This window comes from Mauremys reevesii, linkage group 3 (assembly GCF_016161935.1).
Source record: "Mauremys reevesii isolate NIE-2019 linkage group 3, ASM1616193v1, whole genome shotgun sequence".
Classification (NCBI taxonomy): domain Eukaryota; kingdom Metazoa; phylum Chordata; order Testudines; family Geoemydidae; genus Mauremys; species Mauremys reevesii.
This window is the reverse complement of record NC_052625.1, coordinates 159,751,356-159,765,468: the sequence shown is the minus strand read 5'-3', so window position 1 is coordinate 159,765,468 and position 14,113 is coordinate 159,751,356. Positions and strand designations below refer to the sequence as shown.

General features: G+C 39.5%; 1 protein-coding gene across 1 annotated transcript in view; it reads right to left on the bottom strand.

The window, feature by feature from the left end:
* The window catches only part of LOC120401167 (protein eyes shut homolog), an 83,101-nt gene extending 76,374 nt beyond the window's left edge, over positions 1 to 6,727 (bottom strand). Inside the window, exons 1-2 of the mRNA XM_039530825.1 lie at positions 6,710 to 6,727; positions 6,384 to 6,528 (exon numbers count right to left, since the gene is read on the bottom strand). Coding sequence (XP_039386759.1) covers positions 6,384 to 6,528; positions 6,710 to 6,727 — 163 coding nt within the window. The remainder of the gene's footprint in view (positions 1 to 6,383; positions 6,529 to 6,709) is intronic.
* Positions 6,728 to 14,113: the final 7,386 nt, after the last annotated feature.

Here is a 14,113-nt window from a genome sequence, read left to right as displayed (position 1 = left end):
AGGTGTTCCACCCCAAATCTTCTTTTCACAAGACTAAACACGGCCAGTTTTTTAACATTTACTCAAAAGTCAGGTTTTCTAAACCTTTTAGAAAAAGGTTTAGAAAGGAAGGAAAAAATCAAATACACAACTATAAAATGGTGAATAACTGGCTAGGCAGTAGAACTGCTGAAAAAGCTCTGAGGAGTTCTAGTAGATCATAAATTGAATCTGAGTCAAAAATATAATGCAGTTGCAAAAAAGGCTAATATAATTCTGGGCTGTATTAAGAGGTTATATGTTATATGTAAAACATGGAAGGTAATTGCCTGGCTCCATTTGGCAGTGATGTGGCCTCAGCAGGAGGACTATGTCCAGTTTTGAGCACCACATTTCAAGAAATATGTGGACAAATTTGGAGGGACTCCAGAAGAGAGCAACAAAAAAGATAAAAGGTTTAGAAAACCTGACCTTTGAGTAAATGTTAAAAAACTGGCCATGTTTAGTCTTGTGAAAAGAAGATTTGGGGTGGAACACCTGATAGTCTTCAAATAAGTTAAGGGCTGTTAGAAATTGGACTATGATCAATTGTTCTCCATGTCCACTGAAGGTAGGACAAATAGTAATGGGCTTAATTTGCAACAAGAAAGATTTAAGTTAGAGATTTATTTTTATGCATACCTGAAATCACATTGTCAGTGCTGACTTGATCACATGGTAGACTCAGAAGTGTGGTGATAAATTTAAGAAGCAGTGAATATCTCTTCCCTTGTGAGCCATCTCTTTTCAAAGCAAAGAGATGGCCTCACCAAATATCGGATTTGCTTTATCTTGGTTTAGCCTCAGGGTAAATTGAAATCTACCCGATATCTGATCCATTCATCACAAATCTTTTGCTTTTCCTCATCTGAGGGACCCAAAGTGGGTAACTGTTCAAGCAGTCAGAGAACAATATTTTCATAATGGCTCCCTTTGTTTAAAGGATGAAGCAACCCCATAACTTGCAACAATTTGTCCTTCAGCAGCAGTTTCTTTAGTGGTTTATCTACTGCTGCAGAATAGAATTGCCCGACTCCCTGATAAAATCCTTTTAGTCCAGAAGAGTCCATGTGAGATTAGCTGAAATGAAGTGTTTGTCCTTGAAACCAATAGACAACTTACTATCTTCCCTATAGTGCTTTTCTGAAACTCAGGCTGGTGATGTCTGCAGTGTTGTTCACTGACTCTGTCTTCACAAATCTATTCAGGAGAATTCTCAGGGAAAAAAATCAAAGAAATACAACCATGCTCTTCTCCCACAGATCGACCATGCTGGAAACTTCTAACTGAAATAAATCACCAAATGCTGCATTTGTCCAAGAAGAGTAAAAGCAGTTTCATATCCCTTTCCCTTAAATAAACAACACATTGTACTTTGCCCTGCTTTTCAATTTCAGAGCATTTGCTGAAATAAGCCAGAAGCAATTCCCACCAACTACTGCACCATAACAACTTATTGAAGACTGAGTTACCTAGTTTTACCTTGTTACATCAAGGACAGATCGTGTGCACCATTCTTGGTATTGATGATAATATTCTTTTTGCTTTACAATGAAGTAGCAGAGGATGTCTGTCAGCATGTCTTCCACGGGTTTGGGAATGGCTTTGACAGCAGCCTTTTCTGCTGAGTGCAGCACACATGACACACATGCAGAGGCTGACATTTCTTTTACTTTGGTTAACAGAGAATCACGTTGCCCAACCCTCGCACTTCCTGAGTCAGAGAAAATTCAATTGCATTTGTCCAGAGAATGCTGAAGTCAATAAGAGCTGTATTCAGGAAATGGAAAAAGGGTTCGGGTATTTGCTGTGTAACAGTCACTGAAAGAAAATTATTTTTCAGAATTCTTGTAGCCTCATCAAATATCTAATCTTGATTTAGATCTCTTGTCCCTGATAGTCTCATTACTTTCAACCATCAAAACAGTGAAAGGTCTCAATATGGCATAATTCACTCCAGAAATTCTAAGTTTTAAACACAAGCATTGACAAGAAATATGATTTTTAATCCTTCCACGGCACAACTGTTTTGCAATTTCTGAATTGGGTACATCATCTTGTGAAATGGTCAGCAAATTGGATAGGAATCCTGTTTTCCAATATTGCATGTCAAAACAACACCTCAGCACTTGTAACCTCCTCTCTCCAATGATTTTTGCTTTGCTGGGAAGATAAAGGTGCTGCACAAGTGACATGTTTTGCTGTATCCAGGTGTTTCTTTAAATGGTTGCTGCCAGGATCACCAAAAGATAACTTCATAGCAGGTCCTACAATAGGCATGTTCCTCAGAAGACTGGATTCTTTTGACTGGATACATCTCACTCCATTCTGAATTAAATTGACATTGGTGCAAATGGCACCTGCTAGGGTCTGAAGGAGCCATATGCTTCCATGTTACAATCCCTTCCCACACAGATATTTACACTATATAGTCAAAATATGAAATATAAGTAACATTTAGCACTTTTATAGAACTTTTTATTTGTTAACTTAAAAGACTTAAATCAGTATCATGATCTCCTTTTTACAGATGGAGAAACTGAGTCACACAGGTTAAGCAACTTGTCCAAGGCAACACAAGAAGTCATTTGGCAGATCTGGAACTATAATACAAGGTTCCTTGATTAATGAGCCAGTGTTCTTCCCCATTAAAAGAAATACAACGTCAGTGGTGGGCAGAACAGAAAAGTGTGAGAAACAGATAAAAAAAACCCCAAGAAAGCTAGAAGAGTGAAAGTAAATACACAGGGAGCATGAATGGAATGACTGCTCAGACATTGGATGGATCTTTCCACCAGTCCAGGGACAGCTTGAAGCTGGGGGAGATGGGTATGACTTGGAAGGTAGGCTATCACCCAGTAGCAATGAGAAATGCAGAAGAAAGCTTTTCTTTTCTTTTAAACTGAAAGAACTTCATCCTTGTCTACACCACACAGTTTTGTCAGCAAAAGGCAGCTTTTGTCGACAAAACAGTGGAGGTGTACACACTACAATGCTCCTTCCACTGACAAAAGTCTCCTGCTTTGCCCACAAATAAAACCACCTCGATGAGAGGTGTAGAGCTTTTTGTGTCAAAGTTAGATCAACAAAGCGTCAGTGTAGACATTGTGTTCATTATGTTGCCATACCTGGCCTCTAGAAGGTAGCCCACAATGCCCACTGTGACCACTCTGCTCAGTGTTTTGAACTCCATTGCCCTGCATCCAGCTACACAGGCATGCACCCCTCCCAGTGTGGAGAGCTCACATAGCTATTGGCCAGCTGAGCATGGCAGCTCCTGGCCTGGTCTAGAGGGGAGGGGTGGATCTCCTTGCTCTGTGGGGAGAGGAGGCCGTGGGAGAACTCGGAGGCAATCTCGGAATCATGGGTGGTGGGTGAATGCACCGTTGGGGGAGACTAGCCCCCATCCCATCCCCCTCTGTCTGAGGCCCCACCCCTCCCCTTCTGCCCCCTTCCCCAGCTGGAGCCCAGAGCATCCCCCCTCCCCCCGTGGCTGCTGGCCTCCCCACATGTCCCCAGCCCCAGCATGCCAAGTGGGCGGCGCGGTTGGAGGACCCCCAGCCCCAGCCCTGGAGCGTCAGGGGGAGGGTTTCGGTCTTCCTGCTGCGCCAGACACTGATTTCTGAACCTCAGGGCTCTCCCGGGAACCGCAGCAGCAAAAAGAGCAGAACGTGGGGCTGCCGTCTGGCACGACTGTACTGCCCCCATCCGCACCCCCAGCCCTTCAATGCAGTTACATCTTCTCTTTCCTGTTTGGGGTCTGTACAGACCCACTGGAGAACCAGGCTGGGGGCAGGGCTGGGGGCCGCCTGGCGGCCTCACGTTCTGCTCCTTTCCCTGTTGCGGTTCCCAGGAGAGCCCTGCGGTTCTGAAAATGTGTCTTTCTGGTATGCCGTACCAGCAATAAATATCTTAATGGTATGGTGTACCTGACCGTACCTGCTTCCTTGCACCACTGGGAACAGGAGGGACATTGAAGCACTGATGTGAAGGCTAGGACTATAACAATGTTTAAAAGGGGACTGGATAAATTCATGGTGGCTAAGTCCATAAATGGCTATTAGCCAGAATGGGTAAGAATGGTGTCCCTAGCCTCTGTTCGTCAGAGGATGGAGATGGATGGCAGGAGAGAGATCACTTGATCATTGCCTGTTAGGTTCACTCCCTCTGGGGCACCTGGCATTGGCCACTGTCGGTAGACGGATACTGGGCTAGATGGACCTTTGGTCTGACCCAGTACGGCCATTCTTATGTTCTTATGATGTACCTCATTCCAAGTTTCCCTGCTATCCTTGCTCCTACTATTTCAATCCCTGCAACAGAGAAGCATATGGGGGAGGGGAAGGATGTTGTTTCTGAGCCTGAGGGATGGTTGGATTTCTGACCCTGGAATGTACATATGATCTTGAATTTAGGGTAATTTCTAAACTGGAAGAACAGGCTAGTGGCAGGGTAATAGGACAGTGAGGTTCTGAGAAGACAGGAAGGGATTGTGGGAACTCTTAAGAGGAGGAGTGTTTCTGAGCCTGACTTGGGATGGGTTTGTGTGAGTGGGTGATTAGGGATGTGAACTGGAGGGTAGAAATGGGGTGATCTGATGCGAGTGGCATCAAGGAACGAACTGCAGAAAATAGGTGAATTGATGGTGTTGGTGAAGGCAAGGAAGGGAGAGAGAAAATGTGTGGGTCTGACACAAATTTGGCAATGCCAAATTTTGCACTCATTTATACCATCAGTGTAAATCCAGAGTAAATCTGTTGATTCCAACAGAATCACTCTGCACTGGAACTATTATAACAGCAACATTTGGCACAGTGAGGTAAACATAACCATCAAAGGAAAAGAAAGCACAGAAAATTGAGAGGACCAGAAAATCCAGGAAAAGAAAAGGACACAGTATAGAGAAAAGGAACAGCAAGACGTAAGGTTGGACCTCTGTTTAAACAGTTTTTGTTTGCGTAGCTGGGCCTGGGAAAATAGAGTAGAAAATACAGTAAAGTGGCCCAAACTCGAAGAAAACAGTAAATTGTTTATATAGGAAAACAGGTGGGGGAGCTAATATTTAAGTTTTAGCAGTAATTATGAGCAGTCTATTTGATCATTTATATTATGAATTTATATTTTGACACCATATGTGTAAATGTAGAACATTAGCACTCAGAATATGGATCAGAACCTTTTTTTAAAAATACATAGTAAGAAATACATATAAATAAATAAATACATTTGCAAAGCACAATTAATAATTGGTGAACTTCAAAAGATTCCTGCTCTATAGGAAAAAATACCATAGATTTTGCAAACTGATTATAGTTTCCAGCAGGCAGCTGTCCACATCGCCAAATCCATTACCCAGTTGGCACCACTCCTGCTAGTGAGAGCAGCCAGAGAAGCTAAAATCTGGATGGGAGAAGAGTCTAAACTACCTCTCATAATAAAAGGTAGTCCCTTCCTGATTACAGCTGAAGTACGAGGGCAGATGATAATGTGAGGAAGAAGGAATGACATGGACTCTGTTTTCATGGTGTTTCCAGCCTGACCTGAAACAGCATGTACTGAAAATCTCATAATAAAACCTCTTCTTGTGAGACTTGTCCGTAGTTAGAATAGCTTGTCAGGGTGAGAATAGCTTTAGAGAAGCATCTTGGGCTCGTATCTACCTGGCAATTGAACCTTCTCATTTTTTTGGGAACTTTGCTTACACTAATCAAAATCAAAACAAATAAATGACACATAATGCTTTCTGCTTCTATAGCGTTTTTCATCTAAGGATCTCAGAACACTTTACAAACATTAAAGGAACAACATTAACAAATTACATCCTCCCCTAGAGAAGAACTCGATTTAAGCTCGAAAGCTTGTTTCACACATAGAAGTCCAATAAAAGATATTACTTCACCCACCTTGTCTCGCTAAACCCCCTAAGAGGCAGGGAAGAGTTATGCTCTCCAATTTTATGAGGGGAGAAACTAACAAAGAAGTTAGATAATTTTCCCAAATCACTGATATCTGGAAATAGAATTTAACTCTCCTGTGTCTTAAAACCATGGAGATATCCTTCCTATATGTGTTCCCATTCACTAAAACAAATGTAACAGATAATCATGACAAACATAATAATGTATACTAGCAACAGTGGGAACATTTTACAAGCATCCTGCTTCTTATTAATCAAAATTATATATATATAATTATATATTTATATATAAATAAAATAAATATAAACCCTAGCCTAAGCTGTTAAAATGAAGAAACTATTTTTTTTCCAAAAGGAGACAAGCTATTTTTACATACAATTGTTTTATAGGCATTAAAATATTATGATGCAAATAGTATTAGGAGGTTTTCTTTAAAATGGTCCTTACCTTGAAAGCCATTCTCAAATTTGGATCCATTTGGTAAGAGTTCAGGAGTGTATTCAATGTAGCCGCCTACATAAAATTGACTGAAGACATTGAGCCCAACCAACCTTCCTGGGGATGTGATGGATTTATTCTTATGATCATCCACCTTTCAATGAAAACATTTACACTGCTTACAACAAAGGAAATGATTCCTAATGGGCATATTTCAGCAAGAGATTCCCCTTTGCTTCCCAATTATCTTAATAAAGAAACATATGAATAAAATAATTTTTAAAACTTTTCATTTCCTGTAGCTATTTAACAGTTTCTTTTGATGGCACATTTACAGGTATGGTAAAGATCATACTGTCCTTTAGGGAAAACTACATTCAGTTTGATAGCTGTCTCTCAAAAAAAGGTACAATACCTTACCTTCAGCCAGCCTGCTCGTAGAGATCTGCCAAGATGGATCACATGAATACTGAGTGTCAGATCAAGTGGCTGACTAATGAGAGTGGTCGTGCCAGAGCCCAGATTGTAGCTGTATACCACACTGCCATTACGCAGGCCTAGCACCAGGAAATCATCTCCACTGAGACCTGCAAAGACAAGAACAGCACGGCTATTTATGCAAGGATTTTCTGACTCCTGAAGGGGGAATTTGGAATCTCTGTGATTTCAGTTACCCTGTGGCTATGAGCAGTGTTGTAATCAGTGTGCTGCAACACCAGAAATCCTTCACAACTAAAATCTTGCATAGGAAACTCAAAAATGGCAGATGAGCTTGGCTATGATGCTCATGAATAATGAAGTTTAAGTTACCCATATCTCATGACTGTATTATCATGACAATCATTATAATAAATAAGCATATTTGTTAAATACAGACAAATGCACAAAAAACATTTTTCTCCCAAATTAATTGAAAATATATTGCGAGAGGAAGATGTATCCAGAGAGATTTAACTTGTATTTTTTTTTTAAATATCATCTAATCAACTGTTAATGCTTTTTCCAGTAGTGTTTTGGAACCTTATAGTAGAAATGGCAAAGCTGCTTAAACCTCTTTAAAGCCTTTTAAAAGGAACCCTTTTCCGCTTAAGGGTGGTCTGGTAAAGCCTACAAACCCTGCTAAATCTGGCAGATTTAACAGTCGTTGTTGTTGGTTCACTAAACCTGCAACAAGGAGTGAATTCCTGTTTCCTTAAACTCTAAATTGTATTTGAACAAGAAGTATGAAACTTAAAGGTCTGTCTGCAGGGAGGAACAGCCCCCTGATTTGATTCAGGTGCTACTGCAGGTCTCTTATGTGCACCTGCCCTTACAATGAAAACAAACTAAATGCTCTACCTCTGGCTCTGACCCATTGGTTATTCATTTTTAATATGAAGTCATAAATGTATATGCTTAACATATAACCCACATAACACGGATAGGACTCAATAATGCCCCCAAATCCTCAGCCTAAGTAATTAGACAATGTACTAGAGAACTGTGAGGAGGCAGGAATGCAGCCGCCAAGGATCATAGTAGAATACATGATCAACTTGTCTCTTTCCAACCTGTCCCCCCCGCAATACATAAACTTACAGAAATAAACCCCTGGAGTATTCACAAAGTACAAAGGAAGGATGGTCTTGTGGTTAAGGTGCTGGATTGATTCTCAGGAGAAACTGATAGCAGAACTAAAAGTCAATGGTAGCTTAGGTACGAGAGATCATGACTTGATGACATTTATAATGTGCAAACAGAGGAGAGTCCAGACCAGTAATATATAACTTGGTTCCCTAATAGAGGCAGTTTCACAAAGCAATTATGAGCCAAATCAGATGGAAGGAGAATTTTATTACAAAAAAGTGAATGATAATTGGGAATAATTTAAGAACACACTACTATTGCCCAATATGTCACAATTCCACAATTGAGGGAAAAAATACAACTTGGTTTAGAGGGGAAATGGAGGCAACTGTAAAATATAAATTAAAAGGAAAGATGGTAGTAATGACTAAAAATCAGAAATTAAGAATTGTAAAAAACTGATAAGGAAAGCCAAGGGACACAAAGAGAAATGTAAGGCAAGCAGAGAAAAGGACAATAAGAAAGAACTTTTAAAATATATTAAGAACAAAAGAAATACTGACAATGGCATTGGTCCATTGCTAGATGGAAATGGTAGAATTATCAGTAATAATACAGAAAGGCAGATGGGTTCAATAAATATTTTTGTTCTATACTTGTGGAAAAACAGATGATGCAATCTCATCATATGGTTATGATAACACTCTTTCCATCCCACTTGTAGCTTTGGAGGATGTTAAACAAAGCTAATAAAGTTAGGCATTTTAAAATCAGCAGGTCGAGATAACTTTGCATCCAAGAGTTTTAAAAGAGCTGGCTGAGGAGCTTGTTGGACCATTAATGCTGATTTTCAATAAGTCTTGGATGAATGGGGATGTTCCAAAAGACTGGAAGAAAGGTAATGTTGTGCCAATTTTTTAAAAGGGTAAATGGGATGACTCAGGTAAGTATAGGCCTGAAAGTCTGACATCAATCCAAGGCAAGATGATGGAGTGGCTGATAAAGGACTTACCGTAATTAATAATAAATGAAAGAAGGGTAAAATAATTAATGCCAATCAGTATGGGTTTATAGAAAATAGATCCTGTCAGTCTAACTTGATATCTTCTTTTTATGAGATTAAAAGTTTGGTCGATAAAGGTAATAGTATTGATTTAATGTACCAAGACTCCTGTAAGGAGTTTGACTTGGTGACATTTTCATTAAAAAACGAGAATGGCATAAAATTAATATGGCACACATTAAATGGATTAAAAACTGGCTAACTGGTCTCAAAATGTAACTGTAAATGGGAAATTGTCATCGAGCAGGTCTGTTTGCAGTGGGTTCCCACAGCAATTTGTTCTTGGCCCGTTTAACATCTTTATCAATGACCTGGAAGAAAACATAAAATCATCACTGATAGTTTTCAGATGACAAAAAAATTAGGGAAGTGGTAAATAATGAAGAGGGCAGGTCACTGATTCAGAGGGATCTACGTTGCTTGGTAAACTGAGAGCAAACAAACAACATGTGTTTTAATATGTCTAAATATAAAGGTATACATGTGGGAACAAAGAATGTAGGACATACTTATAGAATGGGGCACTCTAACCTGCGAAGCAGTGACTCTGAAAAAGATTTGGGGGTTGTGCTGGATAATCAGCTGAATATGAGCTCCCAGTGAGACGCCATTGCTAGAAGAGCTAATGCAATCCTGGGATGCATAAACAGGGGAATCTTGAGTAGGAGTAGAAAGGTTATTTTACCTCTGCATTTGGCATGGGTGCTACTGCTGCTGAAATACCATTTCCAGTTCTGGTGCCCACAATTCAAAAACAGCCACGAGAATAATTAAATAGTCATGTTAGTCTGGATCTGTAAAAGCAGCAAAGAGTCCTGTAGCACCTTATAGACTAACAGATGTATTGGAGCATGAGCTTTCGTGGGTGAATACCCACTTTGTCGGATGCACATAGTGGAAATTTCCAGGGGCAGGTATAAATATGCAAGCAAGAATCAGGCTAGAGATAATGAGGTTAGTTCAATCACGGAGGATGAGGCCCTCTTCTAGCAGTTGAAGCACCTCGTTATCTCTTGCTTGCATATTTATACCTGCCTCTGGAAATTTCCACTACATACATCTGATGAAGTGAGTATTCACCCACGAAAGCTCATGCTCCAATACGTCTGTTAGTTTATAAGGTGCCACAGGACTCTTTGCTGAGAATAATTAAGGTTTCAGAGTAACAGCCGTGTTAGTCTGTATCCGCAAAAAGAACAGGAGTACTTGTGGCACCTTAGAGACTAACAAATTTATTTGAGCATAAGCTTTTGTGGGCTACAGCCCACTTCATCGGATGCATACAGTGGAAAATATATATATACACAGAGAACATGGAACAATGGGTGTTACCATACACGCACTAACGAGAGTGATCAGTTAAGGTGAGCTATTACCAGCAGGAGAGAAAAAAACTTTTTGTAGTGGTAATGAAAATGGTCCATTTGCAGCAGTTGACAAGAAGGTGTGAGGAACAGTGTGTGTGTGTGTGGGGGTGAAATAAACATAGGGAAATAGTTTTATTTTGTGTAATGGCCCATCCACTCCCAGTCTTTATTCAAGCCTAATTTAATGGTGTTCATTTTGCAAATTAATTCCAATTCAGCAGTCTCTCGTTGGAGTCTGTTTTTGAAGTTTTTTGTTGTAATATTGCAACTTTTAGGTCTGTAACAAAGAGAAGATTCAGGGGTGACTTGATTACAGTACCCACACGGGGAACAAATATTTAATAATGGGCTCCTCAGTCTAGCAGAGGAAGGTGTAACATCATCCAATGGCTGGAAGTTGAAGCTAGACAAATTCAGACTGGAAATAAACAATAAATTTTTAATGACCAGAGTTATTAATCCTTGGACCAATTTGCCAAGGGATGTGGATGATTCTCCATCACTGACAATTTTAAAATCAAGATTGGATATTTTTTCTAAAAGATCTGCTCTAGGAATTATTTTGGGGAAGGTCTATGGCCTGTGTTATACAGGAGGTCAGAGATTATCAGAATGGGGGGAACAGAAGGAAAGGAGAACTGTGGAAAATTATATTGCTCATGGGAGAATGTTATTTCATTGGGGTAGCAGATTATAATTTATTTTCATACTTTTTTATTCAAAACTTATTCAAACTGGTAGTAAAAAAGTTTAATGTTGGCAGTAACTTGAAACCAATTTAACCAGCCCAGGGACTGTGTACATCTCAAAAATAACTCAGAATGTGGTTTAATAATAGCATTTGTCACAATCTCTGATTATGTGATACACATGATTACTGCTTAATTGAACTTATTATGAAGAATCGGACACTATCTCATAATTGATATCACTGGTACAACTGTGAAATAAGATCCTAAGCTGGTGTAGGATAGTGCAGCCCCACTGATGTCAACAAAGATGTGGCCCAAATTTTTTATTCTTTAACGCTTTTAAAAGTTCTTTACAAATAAAAACCAGGATGAAACTGCAATGTATAAATGTCAGAGTAAAACTACAAAAGATCACATGAGTAACTTTATACAGACACAAGTGACATGTTCTTACTACATCTAGTAGCACAGTACTTAAAGGACAAATTAACATTGAGGTCAGATATTCTCTCACACCACATTGCTTTAGTCAAACACTAATTTTTTTTTCAATAATTAATAATAAATGCCCTTTTAAGGCTCCTGGTCTTTTGAGCCACATGGTGTAATTACAGAAATCAGAGTGACTAACTGACAAGTGGCATTTAGAGCCTTCCCTTTCTTCAGCTGAAGTGCATGAGAAAACTCACATGAACTTCAGTGGAAGAGCAGGTGCTCATAAAACTGAAAACTGATGCTGTAAAAAATGGCAGGTTGACATTCAGCAGATTTGCTCCTCCTGTGTTTCCAGCCATAACTGCTTGTTTAATGTATTAAAAGGAAAAGATATAATAGTGTCATTAACCTTAGCCCTGAGAACCGTGGAGGGCAAAATGGTTTATTTTATGATTCACTATTTTTGACAGACTTGTTAATGATCATCTTTTTAACCTCATTGCCCTCATTTATATCTGGGCATCCCCACTGAAAGCAATAGGGTTCCAAAACTGTTACTGAAGGAAACATTTATTATCATTACTTACTGTAGCACTGTAGCTGAGGCCTGGCCTGACATGAGTAATTTACACATGGAGGGAGGCCTCATCTTTTGGAAGGCAGAATTAGGGAAGTAAATTAATCATCAGGTTGAAAACAGAATGTTTGTGCTAAATAGGACAAGTAAATATGTCAGTAGGCTAAGAAGACAGAATGTCTGAGCCAACTAAAATAAGAGGGAGAACACCCAGGGAACTATTTACTATGAACTAGATAACAAGAGACAAAATAAGTTAAGAATGTAAAGATGAGGTAAGGAAGAAGTCGAACCATGAACAGTGTGTGGACCATGTATGCTGCACAGGGATTGGTTCCTGCAAAGTAACGAAGCCAATCAAAAAATGTGTGATGTAATATAGTAAATGCAATAAGGTATGTAATGGATGTAAAAGGAGAGGGTTTCTGGGAAGCTCTGGAGCTGAGATGTACCCTGCATCCATCCCTCCTGCATTTGAATTGATCAACTGAGCACAGCACTGCTGTACGTGAAATAAAGATACCTAAGTAATGAAGGCCAGAGTCAAACTGAGTTCTTGGAAAACCAAGTTGAAAGTGGTCTCAGAGGGAATCCCAACAAGCAACCACAATGCATTTGGCCCCAAATCCTCAAATGTATTTAGGCACCTAACTCCCATTGATATTAAAGGGAGTTAAGTATCACCGGGGTCGCTGTGTTAGTCTGTATCCACAAAAATAACGAGGAGTCTGGTGGCACCTTAAAGACTAACAGATTTATTTGGGCATAAGCTTTCATGGGTAACCCCCCACACTTCTTCAGATGCATGGAGTGAAAATTACAGATGCAGGCATAAACATATGAAGAGAAGGGAGTTACCTTCAAGTGGAGAACCAGTGCTGACAAGGTCAATTCAGTCAGGGTGGATGTGGTCCACTCCCAATAATTGATAAGGAGGTGTCAATACCAAGAGAAGGAAAATTGCTTTTGTAGTGAGCCAGCCACTCCCAGTCCCTATTCAAGCCCAAATTAATGGTGTTAAATTTGCAAATATATTGTAGCTCTGCAGTTTCTCTTTGAAGTCTGTTTTTGAATTTTTGTTGTTGAAAGATGGCTACTTTTAAATCTGTTATTGAATGTCCAGGGATATTGATGTGTTCTCCTACTGGCTTTTGTGTGTTACCATTCCTAATGTCTGATTTGTGTCCATTTATTCTTTTTTGTAGAGAATGTACATGGCAGAGGGGCATTGCTGACATATGATGGCATATATCACGTTAGTAGGTGTGCAGGTGAATGAGCCCTTCATAATGTGGCTGATGTGGTTAGGTCCTCTGATGATGTGGTGTGTAGTTGCTGGTGTGTATTTGCAGGGAACCAATCCTTGTAACAAACCCCATTGCCTACTGTGTGCCCATATCTACTCTAGCGATCCTTCAGGCTTTACTGGCTGGTATTTTTATGGTAGAGTTCTGTCTAGCTCTAGTTTTAGTCATCCTGACAAAGGAAATGATGGATATTTTTCTTTGTTATAAGAAAATGAGGCATGGGACACAATTGCTGTTTGTGAAATGACACTATGCTATGGAATGGCGGATGGCAAAGATCATGTTCATCATATGTCTGCATAGGCCAATCTGATTTTACTGGCTCTTGTAGCACTGCCTTTTTATCTTTGTTTCCCCACCTCAAATGAAACTAAAGCAAAATATATTTCCAGACAAGATTCCAGGAAACTAAGCCATTTTAATTCACTTTTACATCTGTTAGTTACTGAACAAATGTTTAAACAAACAATAAGGGTCTTACTTTACTCTTAATCCAGTTTTACACTGGTATAATGTCACTAACTGCTTTGCAGTTAATTCTCATTTACACTGATATAAGAAAAAGGAAATCAGGCCCAAATGTTTTCACATTTAATGTTTTTAGAGGTTGTAAATGTAATGACTAGTACAGCAGATCAGAACATTGCTGGCTGCCAGACTGTTATTCAGTAGAGTACATACTGGCATGTGCATGCAAGATGGATTACCAGGAAGTTGAATTTTCTGGTGCTC